The 26,882-nt window shown below is 35.0% G+C and overlaps 1 protein-coding gene and 1 pseudogene across 7 annotated transcripts in view; both read right to left on the reverse strand.

The window, feature by feature from the left end:
• The window catches only part of LOC138704999 (inter-alpha-trypsin inhibitor heavy chain H4-like), a 189,779-nt gene that overhangs the window by 110,643 nt on the left and 52,254 nt on the right, over window positions 1-26,882 (reverse strand). For all 7 annotated transcript variants that reach the window (XM_069833515.1, XM_069833519.1, XM_069833516.1 and 4 more), the window contains 4 exons: window positions 19,426-19,592; window positions 14,211-14,411; window positions 10,315-10,492; window positions 3,908-4,299 (listed from right to left, as the gene is read on the reverse strand). In XM_069833515.1, coding sequence (XP_069689616.1) covers window positions 3,908-4,299; window positions 10,315-10,492; window positions 14,211-14,411; window positions 19,426-19,592 — 938 coding nt within the window. The remainder of the gene's footprint in view (window positions 1-3,907; window positions 4,300-10,314; window positions 10,493-14,210; window positions 14,412-19,425; window positions 19,593-26,882) is intronic.
• On the reverse strand, window positions 11,424-12,245 carry LOC138705002 (arginine and glutamate-rich protein 1 pseudogene; annotated as a pseudogene).

Here is a 26,882-nt window from a genome sequence, read left to right on the forward strand (position 1 = left end):
TTGACATTTTTAGGTCTTTACACCAATCGATAATAATTTGTTCTTCTGTCTGGTCACAAAAATCGTAACTCAGTTCGAACAGTCTTGTATATAACACAATTCATAACTACAAAACGTGATGGTATTGTTTATCTAAAATAGTATTGCCTGTTAAGAATTTTGTTGTGAATAAAACATCAATTGTAGTTACGTTAGTTTCACATTAAGCCATGAAATTATTCCATTGTAAAATAATTTTGTTGTGAAGATATGGAAGATAAGATTCCACCAATAACAGACTATGAAAGAGACATATTATCCAGCTGACAGTTGGGAGAGTTATTCCCTGCATGTCTGCAGAAACTACGTTAAAATTATCTGAAATCAATATGCAGAAAACATTATGACGACCGCAAGGATTATAAATTAACTGCATACCCAACTGTATAACCTATCCTCTATAAAATTAAATAGTAAGAATCAATATTAAGCTATTAATCCTTATCTATAGCTTAAAATCGCGATGAAATAAGCTGAATTATTTATGGTGGAATAGATAATTCTCTTTGATTATTCATCAATGAAAGTTGAAACATGACGAGGATATATTTAATACTGTATGTTTATCAAATCTATACCTTGATTTGAATTTATAATCTATAATAATACGCTAAGGAACATGGGCAGCTTTAATAATCTCCTAGATGTCTTCAATATTCTCGGAAAATTCAATAATTTCCCAAATATCAGTTATTTTCCTTTTGTCCACGAACCAAAGTCAAAGTCTAGATTTTCGGCGACTTCGAAGTAAAGTCACGATTGAAGTTTACTTTCCTCAAAGTGTCGACTGTGAATAGGAAAATGGTGACTTTGTACTTTCCAAAGTCAACTTTGGTCCAAAGTCTCGTCTATGAATACGACCCTTAGAGAGTAGGACTAAGGGTCGCGCTAAACCTTACTCCAGTTTGAAACATCTCAAGTGAGAACTCGTAAAGGCAGCGCAGGAAATACCCCTAGATTCCATTCATGCTACAATAGCAGTCTGGCCTAACAGATTAAGGTCATGTGTAAAGGCCAGAAGAGATCATTCTGAATCATATACATGAAGTAAGAAGTATACATTAGTCACTGAATTAACTAATATAAGTTACAGCTATTTGTGTACTTTATTCTAAGATAAATCCCTTCCGAATCATTAGACAGAACTTGCGGCAGGACTTCGTTTCGGCGGGAGTCCGAGCTGTTGCGGCCGGCGTGCGAGCCGCCATGCATTGGCCGCAGGTGAAAGAAAAGCACGGTATAATTTACTTAGAAACAATAAACAAATATGTAATGTAGTCTTAGATACGAGTACTTGGTTAAATACACAATCCTTCAATAGTTTTCAATTGTTTTTCTTGTCCAACGAGCAGAAACTCCCCGTGCTGAATGATGAAGAAGATCCAGAGAGCGAAAGAAAGAAGAGGCCGCGAGGCGTTCTGTGGCAAGCGCGGTCGTAGCCGGCACGTCACCCCATTTTCCAATAGAGGCTATAGAAAGTGATTATGTGATTCCAGACCTAAGTTATTCTTCAGTAGTTTATTAAATTTACGTTTTAGTTATTGTAGCTAGACTTTCAAATAATTCTTGTTAATGCCTACAAACATATGAATGTCTTTCAGTTCGGTTCAGTACCGCGGCGTACAAGCCAATGTAAAATATGTTGTAATTCCTCAGGCGATGTAATCGTCTTGCTCTATGTGCCTTACTTTATATACCACAGGCCTGTCATGAAAAATTACACTGTAACAGTCAATAAAGCTTGAAATCCTATACTTGCGCTTTCATTTCATCCCTAATGCTCATCGCCACGCGCGACGTATTCATGAATTCAAGCTTGCGGCTGTGTTCTCGATACTGCCTAAATCTATATCCAATTTTGTAACAACACAACAAAGCTTATGAGACTTCTTCCTGGATCATGATTATTTCACATTTAGAAATTGCATATTCTCTTAATAATTGTTATTTATCATATGTGCTGTGGTGTAATGTTATCTATGTTAATTTGAACTGGTAATGGAAATTACGGGAAAACGGCTGAACGGATTTTAATAAATGACCCCCTCATTTTGAAGCTTGGAACCCAAAGTTTTTCAGAAAGATAGTAGTTTTCAGTGAAATGTCTATTTTTCTACATCATTTTCCTATTTTCCAAAATCCATCTTTCGTCAGTTTTGAGAACTAATTAATTGCATTTCAGAATAAAACAAAACACACTACAATAAACAATAGACTATTACACGAAGGCCATGACCTGCAGGATTGCTGACATATTTAGAGTTCAGATGGCTCAGATTATTTCACATCATAATTCCAATATGTCGATCTTCATTTGTGTAATTTCTTGATAACGTATAAAAAATAATTTACAAGTCTGATTCTCTGGTCTATAGTTTTCCGAGTACAGCTGCGTATTGGATATGAAGAAGTAAAAAACTTAAGAATGTTTCATGACATTACCATTAAAAATGAAATATTATTATAGTTAATGCAACACATAATGCTATATTGATGATATGAAAGTGAAACCTTTTGGGGTTTTATATAAGTAGACGCAGAGAAAGAAAATGTTATATTAGATCTTCATTTCTATAATTTACTGAGTAACGGCTATATATATGTTACTGAAAACTATAAAACTTATGTAAAGTAACAATATTGTTATTAAAAATGAAATACTTTTATAGTTATCAATCAAGTGGTGTGGGTCTTTTTCATATATTTAATGGCGGTGTGATATAGATATTTATATGTCTGATTCTCTAATTTTCCTTGGTAGTAATTGAGTCATGCTTCCTATTTTAGCTGCGTCTTTAAACTACATCAAAATTAATTTCATATTTCTTTGGTTTAATCCATTAGATTTGTGATTGCTGCCAAGCACATTTTGTTGTAGGGAAAATAGCATGCCATTTCACTTCTTGATACCGTGATGAGTAAGTTTATTTCCCTCAACCAGTAAGGAATGAAACACTGAAACTGCTAACGATTTACGATGAACAATTTTATTTAGGGCGCACGTAAGATTCCACAACTCTGACGTATCATTCGCCTCATTTTCCGCATCTCAGCAGTAGATTCCTCACAACAGCCTATATTACAGAAAATATACGGAATAACATTCATTGTTACACACGTTAATCCAGCAATATTTGGTAGATCAGTATTGTCTGGAGGAAGCGCAAAAATTACAATTCCTAAGAAAAGACCAAAAGATATTACTTACTGATAAAATAAGAAGCCTACAAGGTTTTTGTAGTCTCTTGATCACCTCAGCAAGATCTCTTAGTGGGAAAAAGTGATTCTGCCCTCTACATTTCATGGTAGTTCACGAAAAATGCAGCAGCTATACCAAGATGCTAAGTTTTTTGTTCAAAGCATGACAAACCTTTCATTTTCTTAACTTTCACCTACAATCCGCAATGACCTGAAATAGCTACTGCATTACTCCCACATGAAAAACTCGCTGATCGCCCTGACATTGTTACTTGCGATTTCGCATTGAAACTCAAGAACTGAAGACGGATAGTTTCAAGGAAAAAAAATTGGCATAAAAAAAGATTCAGAGGGAATACGTTTCACTATTATGGAAGCAAATAACTTTCAAAATGTCTGGTATTCTTAATTGAAAATAAATCTGAACAATTTTTATTTGAACTTCTTATGGACTTAGTTTGCAGCATTTGCTGCACAAGCCACTAGTTGTCATTATAATTGCTATTATATTACTAAACATTAGTGAGCACGTTTTATAAATAAATAAAATAAAATATTAGATTATTATGAGAATAAGTATGTGCAAAACCTCCAAATCTTCGTGTCTGACAGTGACTCGAACATTTAACCCCCGCAAAAAAAGGAAGTAATCAAAACATGTACGGCATACCTCTCCTTCTTGATAGTTGAACGTGACGTTAGCCAGCAGGGGCGACGCCACCTGGCGGTAGAAGTCCCTGAGCTGCAGGGCCGTGTCGGACGCCTCGTAGATCTTCCTCGCGAACCCCGTGTTCCGCAGCGACAGCTTCTTGAGGAAGCCGAAGTCCGCGTCACTTCCCAGAGCCAGGCTGAAGATAGAGGAGTTGCCGGTGTTGGCGGCTGTCACCCCAGATACTATCTCCTTCGGTTGACTCACCCCCACGTTCGGTTGCCCGTCTGTCAGGAAGATGGTGATAGGTTCTGGTCTGGGATCTAGGTTGTTCGTTTCCTCCGAAGGTGAAGAATCACCCCCGAGCTTCGATATTTCCAGAGCTTTCATTAGAGCCCCGTTTATGTTGGTCGCTGCAAAAAATTAACGAAACTTCGAAAATGGAAGACAAAAAAATGGGCGTTATTATGTGGGTTGGTACGGAAATGGTGTTCTCTCCATTTTTCTTTCAAACATGGTGACCCATGTTGTGAATTTCATTTAGTTACCACAAGATGTTTCTAGTTTCACCATATGGAGAGACAATGCGGTACGTTACATGAAAGCGAAATAATAGCTGTTCAAAATGGTGAATGCCTTCAATATCCGTGTAAAATAAAGGGATTTGGTTGAATTCGTAACTTTCGAGAAAACTAGTCCAATTGAAATCCGTACTCTCTAATAAATGTGTGTTGTGGCAGTACTGTAGCCTTCAGTACAGTTAGATGTCGGGTGAGACATCTGAAAAGCAGAGGAAGGAACACCGTTGATAAGCATCGGAGGAGCCGACCAGTAACGGCAGTGACAGAATGCAACAAAGGTCGAATCGACGCACTGATCAAAGAAGACCGACTTACACAACGCGTGACTATGTGTTGCAGTAAACATTGGAAATACGGATTTGATAGCTAACATTAAGTAGCTTGGTTGCAGAAAGTTTTGCTGCTGGTGGGTACTGAAATTTTGACAGACAAGCAAGAATAGACCATTAAAGTTATTCGTTCGGAGCTTCTGGAGCGTTATAAAAATGGGGATATTTTTTCTGTCATGCATCGTTATAGGAGATGAGAGCTGGGTCTACAATAATATTAGCTGAAAGAAAGTGTTCGTGCTGATTTCCGGAATCCCAATAAAGATTTTCACCGGGATGGAATACAGCATCTCGTTCACAGATGGCTCAGGTACGGAGAAATGACGGCGCGTTCATAAGAAAGTACCAAGATGTTTACAAAATATGTTGCAATGATTTACGGTACTTAAATGTCGTAACACTAGCTATTAAAGTTTCTGAGAAAAAAATAGGAGGCAAAACTTATCTGCCGATTGAATATACAGGGTGATTCACGAGGAAAGGTAAAACATTTAGGATACGATATCTTATGCCATTTTGAGTGAAAAAGTTCATGTGAACATAGGTCCGTTTTCGAACGATGGCGGAGCTAGATGCATTCTTTTGGTAAAACGTCTCGCCCCAATGTCAATCAGACGTTACCATATGCTGTTGGCGTGAGAACGTGAGACAAGGTCACCGATCACAATGAATGACGTAACAGTGGAATCTGCATTGTGAGCGATGTAGATAAGAGAAACAAACCGGGTGGGGAGCATTACAAACGTCCAATCGCCTGCCCTTGTCTGATGTAATGACACAGAACCAGCACATAACACAAATACACTATTACTTATCAATATATTCACAGCAGTTCAGTCATGTACCTACAGTACAGTAGTTATACAGGTACCGTTATCGGAAATGTTTTTTTTTCAAGATACCTTATAAATTTTCGACTGCAGAATACGCCGATATTGTGTATGTTTATGGTTTGTGCGATGGAAGTTCCTTGCGTGCCATCGCTGAATATGAACGACGCTTTCCGAACAGAAGGGTACCATATCGAAGAGTATTTAATGTCTATGGGGTTAGATGAAAGGCAAAGGAAGAGGGAAACGAGAGAGGTGCTAATCGACCGTATTTTGGATGTGGCATAAAGAACAGACACGAGAAACTCTCCCGAGCGACGAGCGCGATTCACACCCGACGCAATAATGCATTGAAGAAGAAGGAGGTACCTTTGAAAATCTGCGAAAACATCCACCCCAACTTCTAGAATATTAGGTATGTATGTATACGTGAATATAAACTTTAAATTTGTCCGTTACCTGCCTCTAAATGCGACTTAGTACAATGGAATTTCAGAAGTTTTTGTGAAATCAAAGAGCCATATCTCCGTAACCGTTCGAAAACGGACCCATATTCATATGAACTTTCTGACTCAAAATGACTTCAGAATTCACATCCAAGATGTTTTACCTTTCCTCGTGAATCACCCTGTATACAGAGTGTCTAAGAAAAGCATTCAGTATTTGGGAGTGGTAGTATTCATCAAAGCAAGAAAGAAAAGTCTAATAAATATGGGTCATAAAATTAATACGTTTTCTTGAGTACCAAGTGGTACATCAACATCATAGGAGGTGATCAATGTGATTTCCATTTTTAAAAAAGCACAAGACAAAAATCTAATAAACATATGTCGTAAAATGAATGTCTTCCGAGATGTGAGTAATTGTTCATCAACTTCATAGAAGATGGTCAATGTGATATTAATTTTTAAAAATTCATACAATATCCGGATAGATAGTAGCACTTATTTATCAAAACAAAACAAAAAAAAAGTTGAATAAACATGGGACCTAAAATTAAATTTTATACGAAACCATGGATTTGAAATTGGTAATGTAAAAACAGTATATCTTTTAATCTTAGCTCTTTGCTTGTTTCTTATTGGTTATATACTGTCATATCGGAAATGCAGTAAATAAAAGGGAAACAAGGTGTGATTCCCTGAAACGTAGGGCAGAAGGATGTTTTACAATGCATGAAAATCACATTAAACATCTCCTGTGACAATGGTGCATATTGAAGCCTGTACGAGCAAGGGCACCTACGGACAGATTTCTCTGCGCGCGGGTTATTTCTCTTCCCCTACAAGGACGCACTGAAAGAGGGGTAGCAGTGCAAAGGTTGTCCATGCAGAAGTCAGGTAGAACACGAAATTTTCCTCCAGAGTTGTAACAGGAAATAATAATCTTTCACATACTACATTATTGAAATCGACGTATAATGACGATTTTCTTAGCTTTACAATTCATTAAAATTTAAAGGATTATGAAATATTACATACCAAGATTCTTCAATTTACAGCGACAATTGAGACGCTCATTTCCAAAGGTACTAACTTCAAAAAATTCGAAAATGAGATAACAGATGATATCACTTATTGGAATCTCACTCTACTAGATGGTGAAAACAAAAGTTGCAAAAACGTACCATTTCCAAGTTAAATTATATCTTAAAATCTTGCTTTTTTATTGCAAAAAGCATGAAATCCCCTCTGCTTTCTCTTTGTCAAATGATAACACATCCATTCAGCCAATCGCCTACTTTCTTCCTTTCTTTCGTTTATGTTGTTTGTTTTGTTTTTTCTTATTATGTATTTTGTACATGTAACAATGTAAGCCACCTATAATTGGAAGTTTGCTTCTGTTGGTGGTGGATTTAAAATAAAATAGCGTTCGGTGTAAGACGGAACTATGTTACTTCCTTAGAAGCGTGATGATTTCGTGAGAGTGGGAAATTTAATGTGTTAACTGTTGATTTTCAGTAGGTAAATTGGCAGGAAGTAACACAAGTTTCTATAACATATTGAAGAAAAATATACTGAAAATAAGTGAGGCTTAAAGGATAACTGTGTAATTGCATCTTTTTATACAGGAGTACCTGCATGTGAACATAAGCAATTTTTAAAAGGGAAGGAGAAGTTTGAGACAATTTTAGACCTATGTAAACAAGTTCCATGTCAAAATTATAGTCATGAAGCTAAGAAAAAATGCAGTTGTTGAGGAAGTTACAACAGATATATAAATGTAATTTAGGGATATTTTAGGCCCAAAATATAATTTAGCTAATAATAATGTTTGTCTACATTATAATTCATAACATAAATTGCTATTTTCACTCAGCGAAGTCCTAATATCCATCACTTTCATGCCAAAAAGTATAATCTCCATTATTAAATGTGCAATAAAATCTGAACAGCGCAATCAATAACAGAAACACTTCGTACAAACAACCTAATTAACGATCTTAACATGTTGACCCAAATTAAATTTCGATCTGAAAGAATTTACAGTCTCAAACTAATTTTTTCGTTTCCTGTAAAATTATAGTTTTGGACTTAATACCTTTTTGGAAATCAGCTCCTCAATCACAGTATTACGATTTTCAGCAGCACATAGATCTACGTAGGCCTAAGGTAGGTGAACTATATATATAATTGATGAGCCTAACAAAGCCAAAGAATAAGGGCCAAGCTGTTCGATGATGGTAGATTTCCTTCTTCAAATAACATTTTACGAGATGTAATAAGGCTAGTGTGAAACGGAAATCGGAGAAGCGATTCTGGCAAAATTACATCTTAAAAGGTTTATTTTCGTATAACAGTATCGCTATTATAAAGGCAATACTTCAGTAATTTCAGAAGCTGTTCACGTGAACGCAGTTATTTTTAAATTATATACTTGATATTGTAAATTACAAGTAACTTTTGGTTGGTTATTCAAAATCACATATACAGGGTGTTAAAAAGTATCCAATATTTTAGGCGGTCCTGGTATGCATCAAAACAAGAAAATAATGTATAATAAACATGAGTGCTACAACACATACTTTCTGAGATCTGAACACTACATCATAAGAAGTGCTCAATGTAACTTCCATTCATGGCAATGCATTCCTCTCCCCTTTGGCGTAAGGAATCACGCACTCTTTGAAATTGACCTAGTTCCTTCATGTGTACCCATAACCAAAAGTCTAGGGGATTTAGGTTTGGGGAACGAGCAGGCCAAAGTGTGGGACTTCACCAACCAATGCAGTGGTCCTGAAATGTCAATGTCAGGTGTTCACGCACATTGCGGAGAAAATGTACTGGTGTGCCATCGTGCATGAACCACATCTGTAGTCCTGCTGACATGGCACATTCTCCAACAAGGCAGGCAATATGTTAATAAGAAAGTCCTGAAAGTCTCTGTGGTAGCACGTATGGCCCTATTAATTTATCACCAATGACGCCTGCCCATACGTTGATTGAGTATCGGTGCTGATGCCTTGTTTATTCAACTGCATGGGGATTTTCATCAGCCCACACATGCTTATTATCAAAATTCACAACACCATCTCTGCTGAACTCCGCTCATATCTGCAACCAGACTTTTGTTTTCAGTATTCCTTGCAACGTATCAGTATTCCATGTCAGAGGTGTCAACTACGGTATGATTATCTGGTAGCCTGCTGTATTGTAGGGCAGAGAAATGCATTGCCATGAATGGACGTCACATTGAGCACCCCCTATGAGCAAGTGTTCAGATATCAGAAAGTGTGTGTTTATTAGACATTATTTTCTTATTTTGATGCATACTATCACCTTCTAAAATATTGGATACTTTTTAACACCCTGTATAACATCTTCTGTTGTGAAATGATATTATTGCATTTATAAAAATGTATAGAAAAATGTGAAGAATGATCACAACTCGATTTTATTTAAAGTTCATTTTGTCCATCCTTGTTGTATTTAGCCAAAAGCCACTACTTCGGTGTCTGGTATGCTGAAAACTTCTATTTCAGTGAAAAACTTGAATTCTTTTTTTTCTTTTTTCTTTTTTTAAACATCACAATACCTGCTTTAATGGATTCGAAAGGGAATGGACCTACATATAAGCGTAATCACACTATTAAAAGATAAGAAAATAGATCCATTAATAACAGTTTTAATTATTTTGGCAGAATAACGACAAATGACCATGACAAATGTCCTATGCTAGTATTATTCCGTTTTTTCTGAATAATGATAAGCAAAAACAGTGAAGTATTAACATTTGTGTCACAGTAAGTACAACGGTTAATAGAAAAACACAAGAAAGAATAAAATACACTATCAAAATTGTATACAGTAGTTGTAGAGCCAATGCGAATCATATGCCCGATAAAGGAAGACTGTATCCTTACACGTGAAGCTGATGTAAAAATGTAAACACAGTAGCCAGATATATATTGAAATATCATAAAACGAATGAAAATGTTACACAGAATTAAACAGTATATATGAAAATAGGCAATCCGCATAGACATTGTACTTAGCAATACAAAACTTTGGTCTATAATTAAATTTTATCACATGTAAAAGATATAATTTATGTTATAGATACCGTATTTAATATAAGTTAGTTCTGGAAGCATGTATAACCTAGTTCCTTCGTCGATAACCTGTCATTTCTAGTAGCATAGGTGAACTTATTTTTCTGACACACATAAGTGAAATGAATGTGCTTACCTCCCATTGAGATCAATGTATCTACAAATTCCTTGGCTTTAGTGATATTATGTGGAGAAGCGGTTGCTATGACAGACGGAGCAAGAGTAATGTTGGGTGACTCTGTCCTATGACGCCAACCGCCAATACCATGCATCTTTTCGTTGTTTGCAGCCACAGAAAGGGCGGAATCCCATACCTACAAATTATAAGGACATCAACAATAATTTGTAATGAAAACACTTTTTTAATCTACAGAGAGTGTTTAAAGACGAAGAGATAATTGTAACTGTATTTTATTTATTTAATACTCCCGTACAAAAACTATTAACCCGTAACCGAACACTATCGAATTATTGTAATGTCATTCTTAATGTAACGCCCCTTCTAAAATACAGGAATTCTCTTGAAACAGTAACATGATAATATTGTATTTATATATTTTTGTTTTTATTTAATACACCTTTGAAATTCCAGATGCTATTGAAAGGTTACAATACGATAACTGTAAGTCTAAAATTCTTTATTTAACGTTCATTTAAAACCATGTAGACTATTCATACTATTCATAGACGATAAAGTCAGTGCAATTATTTATGTACTGTACCTTTTAAAATACAGGGAGAATTCAGAGACGATAAGGTGATATGAGTTGATAATTACAATTTTGTATTTCTTTATTTAACGTCTTTTTATGATGGAAGTGTGGATTATATTACTTTTTCCAATTATTTCTGCTGTGATTATCATGAACTGTTCACATATATAATTCTATGATACACACATCACTAAGACTACATCAGTTCTTCCACAATACGTTTTGACAAATACATCCATTACACAAACTAATATGATAATATAATTTTTCCACCAACATTGCCATGCTATATGCTTATCACTGTTAAAAGACAGTAGTAGTACAGATGGGTACAGTAGTAATACAGTGAACAATTTGAAACAATATATTATAATGATATCAAAATTAAAAAATCACTATTCATATATTTTATGTCCATAAAAATATATACAATGTGATTTCATTGCATTGTACAAAACTTATGAACACAAATTGCAATGCAAATTGTAGGATGTTCAGATCATATTGTCTTATTTCTTCTTGTCCAAATTAAAGAGAATTACAATTCTTTTCTCTTTTACTTTGATTATATATGTTTAAACCAGTTTCATGGGAACAGAATTTCAGAAAAATCAGGTACCAATGTGTTTTTGAATTATAAATAACAGTTCCACAACTAATGCCACGATTTCCCATGAAACTGATTTCAACCCATCCCACGGTGTTCTACCCTCCCACAGCTCTCCACTCTTAGTGGATTATCCTTCTGTCTTATCTCTCGCTTCTTCTCCTCTCTGATTGCTGCTCTCTTCTTCTCTCCATTTCTTCCATCATTTGTTTTTCCATAATCTTTTTGGCTTCCTCAACCCTTCTAAGAACTTCTGGTTCTATTTCTTCTTTTCTTTTTTCTAGCTCCTCTTCAACTCTCTTTTTACCAATTCCTCTATTCCCTTTGCTGTTTTTTCTTCTGCCATCTTCTGTTCTAACTCTCTTTGTCTTCTCTGTCTTTCCATTTCTGCCAGTCTCTCCACTTCATCCATTTTTCTGTCATGATAAGTTCTTTTTCTGGCATGTACTGCTGCTCGAGTAGCCTCATCTGATACATCTGAACTACTGCTGGACGATTAGGAATGTGATCGTTTCCTTGATTTTGCACTACGTTATGAGTTATCTCATTGTTTACTATGGGAGCTTCTGTCACGGAATTTTGAACGTTTGCGTGTATGTTTGCTTTTATGCCGCCTTTTAGGCGACTTGCTTCTTGTTCTAGACCCACCCATGTTATTGCAAACAGAACACAAATTCAATCCAGCTAATTTACAAGAAAAACAATGTAAGTTACTATTCAAAGATAAACAACATTACTCTCAATTAGACGTCCATAGCAGATAGCCAGTCACGAAAAGAATGACGTCTAGAGAGGACGTAGAGTACGAGGAGCAAATGATGCGACGGTTGTGGAGTGAGAAACTGCCTACTGTACTTGTGTGTCTCAGATATCTGTTGGGAACCAACTCTCGGTCACGTTAGTTAGAATCCGTCAGTTCACTAACGTTGCACGGAGACTGCAAATATACTTTTGTTAAAACCGCTTTGGTTAGAGCAAAATCATTCTTGCTTGTATCGAAAGCAATCTGAAAATTTCGCTTTTATAAAAGCAAAATAATTTCTTTTTGTAGTACTTCAGTCATTGATATGGCTGAGGAAGATAATGTTGCTTTGCTATTGTGGTGCTGTTTGAAGAAATCATACAAAAGTGAAAAAACCAAGCTCTTTTGCTTACATCCAATTGATGGGCAGAGGGAAAATGAAAATATAAACTACAATATTATTTCCAGTGAGTACGATGCAATGAAAATGAATTTTCAAATCGCATAAGATTATTTTTTGATACTTTTGACTTTATTGTATATCTGATCAGTGGGAAAATGAGAACAAAATACCAATCACAAGAAAAAGGTCACACCAGAACAAAGATGAAATATTATAGGCCTGCAAAGGAGATCAATGTTCTAAGATCAATAAAATTCACTTTTTTGCATTTAAATATTTCCATATTGATTCGAATCTGAAGGATTAAATAAATGATCATCACAAGATGTAGTAAATTAAAAAAACACAAATGATGAACAACAGATGGCAGTTCGAAGACGCATGAGCACAATAAAATGCCAATCACCCAAATTATACTGGGTAGTACTTTAGCTTTTGACGTGCATACGTATTTAAAACCATTCCCGTACTGGGTGCCATGTAGTGAAATCTGTTATTACTATTTTACTAGTGATTTGTTTCGTTAACTGTTGCTAAACCACTGAACCGGAACAAATGACGTTCAGATTACATAGCCAAATCACTGTACCGCTTTTCATGTTGTAGTCCATGGATGTTGCAGTTTTTTAGCCACCCAGAACAACATGAGCAGTTTGCGCTTATGCAACGTTGCCCAGTTGTAATATTAAGACTCAGTCGCTATTAGTTATGGTCAGTTAAAGATTACATACATCGAGACAAAATATTGTAGACACGAAGAGGATGAGACGTATTTATATGAACCAAGTCGCGTGAAAAGCATTATGAAGTTTGTTATGCATCAATCTCTCTCACCCCTCCACCCCTGATATTAGTCTCTGTACGCCTGCGCAAAGTTACCTTGTAGCTCAACAGTACCTTGCTTGCCTGCCTCTTCAGTTACCTATCATCATAATCTCTACATACACATGCGATACAGCCGCATACTGGTTATAGCATCACACAAAACATCAACGTATTCACCATCCATTCGCTTTTGAGGAATACCCTAACCAGCGGCATCAGGTACTGTCGGAATTTAACAGCATTCAAAAAATAAACTTTGTAAAATATGTTCTTGCTGAGTAGAGCACAATTCAGTCAACTGAAAATGTTACACTTATTGTAAAAACATGAAGATTGATATTATTGTGTTTCTCCTTAAAACTGTGCATCAGTGACTTACTTAGTTTTAGATGTTTAGTTACTTAGCCTACTCAATCACAAAATAAAATAGAAAATTAATACTTGTACATTTTGCATTTGTACCTCTTATGGCTTTATCTCTGTGTTGCATTTCCCTTTTTGTGTTTATACTTTTATTTTTATTTTTTATTTACTGCTTTTATCTGAATTAGTTTTTTTACACTGTATTTGAGTACTGGTGGTGTGGCAGAGAAGACCTGATGTACTTAACTCCACCAGATCAAATAAATAAGCAAATAAATAAATAAATAAATAAATAAATATTATTTTCCGAGTGATGCAAAGTGTAGAGAAGCTGCAAATTTAATATAATGAAATAGTTTACTAGAAAGAAATCCTATACCTCCACTTCACTGGAAAAGAGAACGATGCTGAAGAGGTCTCCAGGGTTAAGATCGCTTAATATGGTTCTCATGGCCTGCCTCAACTGCTCGATCTTGCGGCCACCCATGGAACCACTGACGTCCAGTACAAACGTCACTTGTTTCGGCAGAGGAGGTAGATCGGCTGGTGCGAAAAAATGCACGAAGTAGCCGTCATTTACCTGCATCAAATTATTAAAATTATTCATGTCTACTGGTATCTCTAAAGTACAGATTTATTTAACGCCTATACGTTTTCTGAAAATTAATCTTAAATTAAAATTACCAAACACTACAAGAAATACAGTCAAGTACGGCAAGGATTTGTAGAATTTTATGAACATAGCTTTCAGGTTTTATAAGAAGATGAAATGCTTGCATAATAATATTTTTGAGTTGGACGCGGGGAGCGTGAGCAGCGTCCGCCATATTCGGTTCTTGGGCGCTGAGTCACGCGTTTTCAAGTCAGTATATCTCTAGACAACAACGTGGAAGGACGGTATTCCCAAACGAATCGTCTGAAAGATATCTAACCAGAAAACGCTAAATCATAAGCACTTAGGACTAGCTAAATGTTATAAGACGTGAGGATTACAAAAGAAATAATAATAATAATAATAATAATAATAATAATAATAATAATAATAATAATAATAATGGTAATGATGATTATAATGATAATGATAATGATAATAATAATAATGAACACTACAACAGTTATTTGTACATTTCAAAAAGGCACGTGACTCGGGTAAGAATGAGGTTATAAACAATATTCTTATTGAATTTCATATTCCCAAGAAACTAGTTCGATTATTTAAGATGTGTCTCAGTGAAAAGTTCAGCAGAGTCTGTATAGGCTAGTTTCTGTCTGACGCCTTTCCGATTCTTTAATTTTGTTCTAGAATATGCCATTACCAAAGTCCAGGAAAACAGAAAGAGTTTGAAATTGAACGGGTTACATCAGCTCCTTTTTCATGGTGTTGACGTGAATATGTTAGGAGAAAATCCACAAACGATTACGGAAACACGGAAATATTATGTGAAGCAAGTAATGAGATAGGTTTGGAAGTAAAAACCGAAAAGACGAAGTATATGATTATGTTTCGTGACCAGAACATAGTACGAAATGGAAATATAAAAATTAGAAATTTATCCTTTGAAAAGATGGAAAAATTGAAGTATCTTGGAGCAACAGTAACAAATATAAATGACTCTCGAGAGGAAATTAAACGCAGAATAAATATGGGAAGTACCTATCACCCAGTCTGCTCTCAAAAATTATAAAAAATATAATTTATGAAGCAATTATATTACTGGTTGCTCTGTATAGTTGTGAAACTTGCACCTTCACTTTGAGAGAGGGACATAGGTTAAGGATATTCGAGAAAAAGATGATTAGGAAAATATTGGGGCTAAGAGGGATGAAGTTACAGGAGAATGGAGAAAGTTACACAACACAGAACTGCACGCATTGTATTCTTTACCTAACATTAGGAACATTAAATCCAGACATTTGAGATGGGAAGGTTATGTAGCACGAATGGACGAATCCAGAAATGCATAATTATAGAATGTTACTTGGCGAGGCCGAGACGTAGATGGGAGGATAATATTAATTATAAATCTTTATTACACAACTTTTAACAATATATCCCTAGATGTTGATAAAGCGTCGTAAAATAACCCAATAAAAACACTATATCACATCGGAATATGTATTATATCTTTCGCGTGTTAAATATTACAGTATCTGGTTAACTACTTTCTGCCTGTTATGGGTCATCTTCAGAATTGGTTAGTGCTGGTCTTGGCGTCTTTTGTTTGTGTTTCCTGTGGAGGTGTGTTTATGTAGTGTAATGTGGAGTCAAAGAGTGTATGTGCCCTGAAATTGAGTTGTGTGTTGAGAATTTCATTCGGATGTGTTTTCAAAATCTACAGAAAACCCACAACAACAACACACATACAAAACACATCCAATCACCCAACACAACACAAACAAGTTACATTCCGAACAATGGTACACAGACTACTCAACATACCAATGAGCCAACATGACTACAAAGAAGAGATAAACACAATCAGATATATAGCACAAGAAAACGGATACAATCCTAACATAATAGACAACACAATAAGAAAGACAAAACATAATCACAAAAACGTAAGAATACAACACAAACACAAGAACACAAAAAATACATCACACTAACATACGAAAACAAAAACACACACAAGATTGCAATAATACTCTACAAAAGCATCATAACACACAAACAACACAAACAAATACAACCACACAGGCGTATACAAACTCAAATGCAACACCTGCAACAACTTCTACATAGGACAGACAGGCAGATCATTTCAAACACACTAGAACAATACGAAGCATTAAGACATTCTTATCCTCTTCATTTTTATCTGTCCCAAAGCATCTGGATCAGCTTCGTCAAAGAGATCGTCCATAATTTTCACAAAAAGATCTCTTTTTCTTTTCTTTTTTTCTGTAAACCCTTCCATTCATCATAGGGTTTGAATAACTTCTTCTAGTAGGGATTCGTGCTTTTCGCCAACAAATGGAAACTTTTTGAATTACCAGTGCTATACCTTCCTTTGTTGTAAGATTTACAACTGTTACATTGTAGAAGAAAAGTCTTGAAACTTATCGGTTCGAAAGTAGTTTGGCTCCGACGATTTGATTGGAGATGTAGCCAACAAGAGAGACATAAAAGTCTTTTCCTAACTTGTGTGACGAACTACATAAAGAGGTTGATGCCATTTTACAACTCTATGGAAAAAAAAGTCTTGAAAGTCACTTTACACTAGCAGTCAGCAGATCAGCACAGACAATTTTGAAACAATAATTGAAAAATCATTCATCAAAGACATCATGTTAATTACAAAATAAGTGAATAAAGCACAAACAATAATAATAATAATAATAATAATAATAATAATAATAATAATAATAATAATAATATAGGTTTATCTAATAATATTGGAAAAATTGTTTTCTGGACTAAAATTTCAAAACTTCATGGTCGATGAGGGTCGGCTACGAGTTGACGGATTGAACTGAAAATTTGCACAGACCATTGTTTTGTTGATTGGAACAAAATGAAGGGGTGGGAGGAAAACTTTTAGAAAGTTAAAAAAATAAGGGTCACCCTAATATATACACACATATAAACACATCCGAATAAAATTCTCAACACACAACCCAATTTCAGAACACACACACTCTTTGACTCCACATTACGCTACATAAACACACCATAGGAAACACAAACAAAGGCGCCAAGACCAGCACCAACCAGTTCGGAAGATGGCCCATAACAGTCTGAAACTAGTTAACCAGGTACTGTAATATTTAACATGTTAAAGATAATATATTATACATATTCCGAAGATAACATTAAAATGGATTTGAGCGAGATGGATTATGACTGGATTAATCTTGCTGAGGATAAGGAACTATGGCGGACTTATGTGAGGGCGGCAATGAACCTCCTGGTTCCTTAAAAGTCAGTTGTAAGGAAATAATAATAATAATAATAATAATAATAATAATAATAATAATAATAATAGTAATAATAATAATGATAATAATAATAATAATAAATAAGTGACTAAAATCGAAATGTCGAATATTTGAGCAAACGTCCAACTGAATGTACACGAAACGCATGTCAGATGACAGAAGAGCTTAAAAGGAATCGATTAAGCCCAAAATAACCGAAGACGAACGGTGCAGGACTTATAGAACAGGAAGAAAGCGAAAGCAGCGCAACTCTGAGAGACCCAACCGAGCACCTCTATCACGAGTACTTGCGAACGAATGGATGTGGACACTGAAAGCGATTCAATAGAAGCGAACACATACCGAGGCAATAAACGTGGTTAGATCTCAGAACATAAACATTATAACTAGACCTACTATAAAAGCAAATTAAGGTAGATGATGGTAATTGTAAACAGGGGTAATTGTAAACAAATGCTGTGAGAAATACAAAAGTGTCAATATAAAAATTTTAATTCGGGGGAATATTTAAATTAATATGTTGGCTAACCTACAAAGCAGTTTGGCACCAAATAGGAGTAACTGCTTAGTTGTGAACGAATGTTTTGTAAGTCTGCAAGAAAAAAAATTGAGTAAGAATTTTGCTTCACCTTCATTTCTGGCAGTGTAAGTGAACGTACAGTGCTATATTTTAAGAATGTGTTGTTTTTATGAGTAATGTATAGTAGTTAACAATTACTGTAATGGTTTTGAGATCTCTCATAACCTCAGTTCACTAAATTATGACGTGTTTACATTTTCCCCATAGTTTTAATTGCTTGGGGGCAATTGTAAACATGTTTTACTATGGTTACATTTCGTACTTTTCAGTAAAGAGACCCCCACCCAACTACACTGTAGAGGATTTATAGAGGGTTATCACCAGTTATCGTAAAACTCAGGAGAGGTACGGAGTTCCTATCTCGTCATAATATATCATAGGTTAAAGGGACGAAATGTACCAGTGACCAAAATTGGAGTTGGAAGGAGTACAGCTCTTTCTTGGGAAACAGAACAAAAAATGTCCAGTGTCTGTTAGCCCGTGCGAAACGTAGTGTTTACAATTACCCCCTATCAATGGGGTAAATGTAAACAGATGGGGTAACTAGCAATTAAAAAATGAAAAAGTCAACCTTATTATTTTAAACCCATTGGCATGGAAAAGAAAGATCTAAAAATAACACAATGTTTTTTGTCATGCTTGCCGTTACTGAGAGTTTTGTAATGTCGAAATATATTTGAAATCAGTGAAAAGTGTTTATAATTACCCTGGTCTACCCTATTAGGCCGTGACTCCTAGTGTACAAAAAAATCTCCTTGTAGTTGTGCCAAAAATATTGCATGTAATTAGTACGAAAGTGCTTTTCGCGCACTTGTTTCGAAATTCTGTCTCACTCGTACACAGAAGTATTACAAAAAAAAAATAGAGAAGTCTACACAAAATATTGAGTTCAATGAGAAACCCGTTATGACCAGACGAACTGAAAGTTCATGTACCCTACTCGCATTATTATTATTATTATTATTATTATTATTATTATTATTATTATTATTATTATTATTATTATTATTCAGACACCGGTGATGATGATGTTAATGGGGTGATGATGGTGTAGGGGCTATGATATTCTCACCAGAACTTGTGTGGGGTGCTCGGTTCTGTTGACATCGTATTCGACAATTAATTGTCCTTTGATTCCGTCGCTTGCGAGATCTCTCTGCTGATCCGGAGTTGGAGCAAATCTCACCAGTGCCGACTGGGCTGTTGGACGCTCTATTGTCACCAAGGAGTTAACAGCTCCTGCAATATTAAAACATTGTAAAATGTGAAGAATGTATTACATTCATTATTACCATTAGGTTGCTGCTTAACTTCGTAGCGTTTTTGTTCGTCATCACAACACTGCCTTGTTAGGAGTTTGTTTATAGTTTGTCATTTGTTATTTCAATTTGTTGTGCCTGTAAATACATCTTGAATTTTGCGGATTTGAAGAAAGATTGTGCTGTTTATGGGCTAAAGGACATGGAATGTCAAGTAGAAAAAAAAGAACAATCGTCCCCCTCATGCCAAAACCATGAGTGTGCATTTTCTTAGTTTTAAGAAAAACGAGTTTAAAGTTTCAAATGCCCATATAAATTCAGGAAAACTTCATTTTAACCAACTTTCTGTGTAAGGTACCATGGATTAATGTAATTTATTAGATATAAGTAATAAAATGCAATAACTGAATTTATATCAATTTTAGAGCACATTCATTGTTTTGGCATACAGCTCACACACATTAAAATCACTTTCAGGTTGACATGAAACTTTATTATTTTTTAATTATTTCAGAAAATACAAAATTATTTGTCTTACAAATAACTTAAATGTATTTCAGTCTTCAGAATGTGTATATTATTTTGAAATAATCTTTGTACAAATTAATTCTTTCTCATAGAACATAATGAAAATTAACATTTATGAAAAAATAATACTTTCTAAACAAGAAATAATAGAAAGATAGGAAATATACTTATCACTTTACTCTCATTCATTATCAGATTCATTTGGTTCTTCAAGTGCATCACGAATACTTGTTCCACTTTTTAGACCAAAGCATAACTCATGATGTTCCCTGGGTATCATTAGTTTCTCGCACATTATGAAAATATCTTTCAACTTTTGAGCCGAAATCGGGAATTTTTTCACTGTAGGCTTTTCAGACATTACAGTAGGAATTGTCTCTGGTTGACCTAAATTCTTCTTCAGGAACACATCAGTGTAGGGGTCTTCAAAGTTCTTCTTGTAGAAAACAGATAGGGTAAACTAGGGTCTGTTGGACAGTCGGGCATGTTGGACATTTTGTACTTTAACGTGTTATCTCGCCACTTGTGGGCACCACATTCTGCTAGAAGTCAATGACGGAAGTAGCCCCACTCGTGGCAGAATGTGGTGCCCACAAGTGGCGAGGTAACACGTTAAAGTACAAAGTGTCCAAATGCCCGACTGTCCAACAGACCCTAGTTTACCCTATTGGCTTATTTTTTTCATAGTGTAGCCAGCATATACAGCGCAGGGGTAATTTTGGTGATCTCTCGTTTTCAGTGCTAAAGTTAAAAAAAAATCGTTATTTAACATGGTACGGACAATGAAAGGGCGAGAAGATCTTCTACAGGTATATGAACTGGAAAAAGCTTACATTTCTTTTTTCAATTTCAGAATGCACGGAATCGCATTCAATTTCTGTGTGACCAGTTTCGAAGAATTTGTAGTCACTGGAAACAATATTGGGATGATTTTGACAAAATATCATGCACATTCCAACAAATATAGAATTTTTTTGCTGTCAATCACATCCATCAGACATCATCTTAACCTCATTAATGCTAGGGAATGACATGACATAATCATAAACAGAAGAAGAAATTTCAGTACTCCCCCTTTTACTCTCAGCCTCATCCCATTAATAACACATACCATCTCGTTTTCCCAAATTATAAATTGTTAAATTATATACTGCAAATTTCCTTAAGTAAATAAAATTATTCACATGTACCGTTAGGGATATTCAAGACGGATTCTAGATTTAAAAAAAGGCCAATATATTTTGATCTGAAATTTCTTGCTGTTTGTCATTATCTCGTTCCATGCGAGCCGATATTCTTTTCTGTAAATGCTTTTCAAGTTGCTCCTTTACTTGATCTTTCTCTTCTGTGGTATTACAGAGTTGTTTCCGATCTCTGATAACGAATTTGAATAACATCATGTGCGTCAGGACTCACACAACAGCTGAACTGTGGCGCGAGGTGACAGAACAGTAGTGAGTGATCTCATAGTCAGAATGTATGGCGACTCACAGCAGAAATTACCAAGAATATCGAGCCTTTTTGGGAGGGGTACATTACGACCCTTTCCAATGCCAAGTACAGTTAAGTGAAAATAAAAGAAGCCTGTAATAAACGAGGTTTCGTTATTTCCAAGAAAGGCATCTTCTGTGTACTTAATAAGATTGGTAAAGCTCGAATGGAATTAATTTGTATCATCTCGTGGGATTCGGCGACTTGTGAAGGGGGGGGGTGGATTTGCTTGCTTTTTCCACTCTGGAATTAATTCCATCCCAGCTTTGCCAGTCTTATTAGGTACACACAAGATGCCTTTCTTGGAAATAACAAAACCACGTGTTCTGCAGGTTCCTATGATTTTTACGTAACTGTGTTTGGCATCGGAAAGAGTTGTTATATACCCCTCCCAAAAAGGTTCGATTTTCTTGGGCATTGCTACTGTGATACACCGTGCACTCTGTTTATGAAATCACTCACTACTGGTCTGTCACCTCTCGCCGCAATTCAGCTGTCGGTGTGATTCCTGACGCACATGATGTCATTAAAATTCGTTATCAAAGATCGGAAACAACCCTGTAGCATCAAATGCTAAATATTTTGTGCTGTAGTTGTATTCTCTAAAGATTTGCCTAAATTTCTACAGTGATACAGGTGATATATTTTCAACTTTACATTTTGATTTGTATTCAGTGTAGCCTACATAATAGTTATATTAAGACTAGAATCAAGGTATTGCTTGGAACTTTTCTGCCTACAATAATGAGATTCTACTTCGCGCTAGCTTAAAATGCGTTCTCTAACATAAAATTCATCAATTTCAGAAAATATGTTGTGAGAGATATGCCTACCATGTTTGTCCTTTTCAATCACACCGTCTACATACTTCTCATGAAAACCTCTTATCATTCCATCGGTAATCGGTAATGTTCAGAGTGGAGAGGAAGAAGTGACTACAGTCAGAAACATTTTCGTTATTTTGAGTGAAATGATAATGACAAGTATATTTTCTTTGACTGTTTGTTACATTCCTACTGGTTCGAGCCTTTGATTTATTTCAACATGACTGGCAATAAATTGTTTCTGATGACCAATATTTCCCATGTTACGAAATGATGTATATATCGTAACACTTTGCTCTTCACTCAATTTAGATGCACATTGGAACTTACCTCTATGCTTACAAGGTATAGGTAACAGTGATCTGGCAGGTCGTTCCAGTCCATGACGTCCAACATATGCCTCGTCTTTTGTCCTTTGTGCTTTCCGTATGTTTTTCTTCCACGTCATTTTGTCACCTTCTTTACATTTCCTCCTTAGGCCTGTTTCTTCATCATCATTCTGAGAACATTCTGATCCATCACTTCCTCTTCTGTTATATTGTTATTTCGATTCTTAGCAACTTCTTCGACGAAATTGTCATGACTGTAGCTTGCTGCATTTAGTTCCTTTATAATTTTACCACCATCGTCTTCATCATAACTGCTGCAACTGTCATCTGATGATGGGTTGCATTCATCAGTTGTAGTTTCTATATCCGAGAATAAAAATCATGACTTCCTGGCGGAGCTGGTTGAGTTACACCCTCTGTAATCATTTAAATAATACTGCAATACTTTCCATGCAACTGAAGCAATAATTCAGGCAATTTAATATATTTATTATTTATTTTTCCTTACCATTCAACAAATACCGATTATTATTTAATTAATAATAATATGGGCTTGATCCTGTCAGATATATTAATAGGATAAAATAGAATAAATTGAAATAAAAGATTTTAATAATTGTGTATTTGTAGCATGTCATTAATAATCATAATATAATAATTTATAAAATCCATTATTAAATAATATAAAACTAAATTTCATTTTAACATAAATAGGCCTACATACCTGTAGTTTGAACATTTGCTGCTTCTCCAATCTCGACTGATGATGTGTCATTATAGCTGAACGATGAAAACATTTCTTTACATTCAGGAAGAGTGCTTCTTGAATTATTATCATAATCTTCTTTATTGCATTTTCATTATACGTGGTCATAGCCATGCGAGTTAAATTCCTTGTTCCCTCACTCATTTTGAAACTATAACTTATAATAATATTAAGGACAAATTTAACATTGGCGAACTGAAACCTTTCTGGTCAACATCAGCATAAAGAATGACAAAATTACAGAAAAATGAGTCCAATATTGATCTGTATATGCATAATTCCACGATTTTACTGTCGAAAAAGCATGCTAAACTTAAGAATGTGCCACATTCCTTTATTAACTATCAGAAAATATCGGTTCTTTACACGCCAAAGCAACGAATGTGCCACATACGTATGTCTGGCATAACAAGAATGAATTAAAATTAACTTACATGGCACATACATGTTTCTGTCATAATGAGAAAATACAACTTTTAACATTCATGAAACAAACTCTTCTAATAGTGCCTCTAAGAGTCAAGATAGTCAAGATACAGATGTCCGTCTTTGGCATAAAGTAGATTAGGAAAAATAACATTCATTTGTGTACTTAACTAAAAAACTCAATTTTTGCACATTCATGGTTTTAGCACAAGGGGGACATCTGACGTAATCTTCTGTTTGAGTTTAGAGGAGCAAAGATAACGGAGGTGACTCGAATGATTTGTGTCGTGTACGGGGAGAATGCCATCGGAGAAAGGACTGCAAGAAAATGGTTCTATTGTTTCAACACACAACGCCCCGTACGAAAGTTAGTACAGAAGATTTTGTTATGCGTCCAGTGGGATGAAGAAGGCGTCGTGTGCTACGATTGCTTCCAGGAATGTAACAGTTACTGATACATTGCCAACAACTCAGACACCTTGTGGTCGTAATTAAAAACAAAACGGGATGACTGCATCAAGTGCTGCTGTAACACGATAATACACGCCTCCACTCCGCTGACATGACGAAACCAGCTAGCTAGGAGTTTAGTTGGGAGTAGAGATGGGAACGATATATCGGTTTTTACGAAATACCGATATTTTCGTTTCGATATAGCGATATATCGACATCGAAATTTTGATTCAATATATCGGTTTTCTCATAAACCTATCGATTTTTTTGTGGAATTACTCGTATTATCATTATCAACAACAACAAAATTCACACTAGACAACTCCGATAGTTCCCGAGAGATGGCTCTTCTGAAGGTGGACAGTTACATAATTGTGTAACCTCACTCAATATCTTGTTCTAATTGGCTGGACTGGAATTCGAATTCAAACTGTTTAATATGCAACACCAAATTCAAAGTACAGCGTGTGCGAACGTGAAACAGATGGGAGGTTTATCTACTACTGTTTTGATACTGTTATTAATGTTCTCCAAGGCAGGAGAGCAACTCTCACCCTGAAAGGGAACCGTATCAAAACTTAAATTTCTATATTTTGAAATGGAAAGAGAAACAAGGATTTAATACCGATGTGACATTTGTTTACGTCTATGATTTCTATGCGCAACCTAGTGCTGACATTCTGTTTTCTTATTATACCTTTTAGTGCATGAAAATTCTATCCCTATAATCAGCACCATTGTTGTTTTGGAATGTTGGAGTATAACAATAACTTGCAATGGGAACTTATATAGAAGGATTGTATCAAATCAACCGTGAAGTTTGTTAAAACTTGTAATATTCTAAGTACGGTTTACTTACATTTAAAAATAATTGCAAGTTCTGTTTACTTACATTTAAAAATTATTACGTTGTTAGGTAGAAAAGAGCATTATACAGTATCTGTGTCCTGGATTGAATCCTATACAACATTAGAATAATTTAATCATGTTCCAGTATCAAATACTCAACCATATAGAGTTCACTTAACTCTTTCCCACTATATCATTTAAGCTTTCTTGCCTCCACTACAATTTTGATTTAGGTTAGGACCTACATCATATGGTATTGAAAATGTATTGTTTATTTTTACAATTTTACATTTATGCTTTTGACTGTTATGATGTTAATTTCAATGGTAAAAAGGAATATTAAAATTTAAGTAATTTTATTTTAATACAGTAAACGTATGCCTGAAAATGCAGTTTTCTTACGGAATAGCTATATATCGATAATTTTTTGATATATCAATATATTTTCTGCGATATATATATCGAAATTAGGTTTGCAATATATTGCAATATCAATATATCGGTATTTAATTTATTTCCTCCATCACTAGTTGGGAGGTGATTCCCACATCCCCCATATTTTCCCAATCTTGCGTCCTCAGGTTTCTACTACCATGAAGGTAACTGCTTTGATAACGAAGATGCTTTACAAACTATTATGTATAAATGAAATGAGCGAAGAAATTTTGCTATTGCGCTTCAACTTTTGAAGCTATGAATTTACAATTTGCTACAGCATACACACAATGTTTTGGAGGTATATTTTGGTTTTTATATTATTTATCTACCTCATTTGATTTTATAAAAATTTTTAAACCTAAAAAAATACTAATTGAATCGGGTATTGTAAAAAGAGATTTAAGTCATTTTCTTCTAGTTTCGAGATAATTAAATAAAAGTATTTCATTTCATTATGCACGTACTTAGGACAATACAACTTTTTGTGGTAGAAATAAATATAAAAACACTTCGTAATTTTGACTCTGTTGTAATGAAGAAATTCTGTTTTGAAATTGGTTGACTTGAGTACCTTATTACAATCTGTTGAGTGAATGAAGATACTCTTTTCATTTATTAAGGAGAAATTATACATGAAATACACTATTGTGGTCAGATAATCATTTATGGCTTCAGGTATGAACAAAAACATGTTGAAAACATTTATAGAAATGAAAACACTCTTTTTTAGCCTAGAGAGTATAGAGGATTATTATCACTTCAATAGTTTGTCATCCCAGTCTGTTGTGTGTTGAGATGTTGACCACAAGAAAATCTCGTCATAAAATTCTTTAAATTCATTAGCAATATGTACACATAAACCTTCTCAAATCATTGATTTTACTTTCTTTTATCGGTACTTCCCCTGCAGGATATAATTTCGTAGATGGCAACTCAACAATTCAGCCGGAATGGATGAATACTTGCTGAGGTACTGATCCCGTCACTTGCTTTCATCACTACTTTCATTTCTGACGAATACTCAAAGTAGTCAAAAGTTGAAATGTTGAAAGAAACCTTCTTTGTACGTGGTGTGCCTTGTGTTTCAAGTGAGACAGTTGATGTCGTGTAGAATCTGCTCCACCAGCTTTAACAGTCAAGAACATCATCTGTATCCACCATGGTCA

The sequence above is a fragment of the Periplaneta americana genome, chromosome 8, assembly GCF_040183065.1.
Source record: "Periplaneta americana isolate PAMFEO1 chromosome 8, P.americana_PAMFEO1_priV1, whole genome shotgun sequence".
Classification (NCBI taxonomy): Eukaryota; Metazoa; Arthropoda; class Insecta; order Blattodea; family Blattidae; genus Periplaneta; species Periplaneta americana.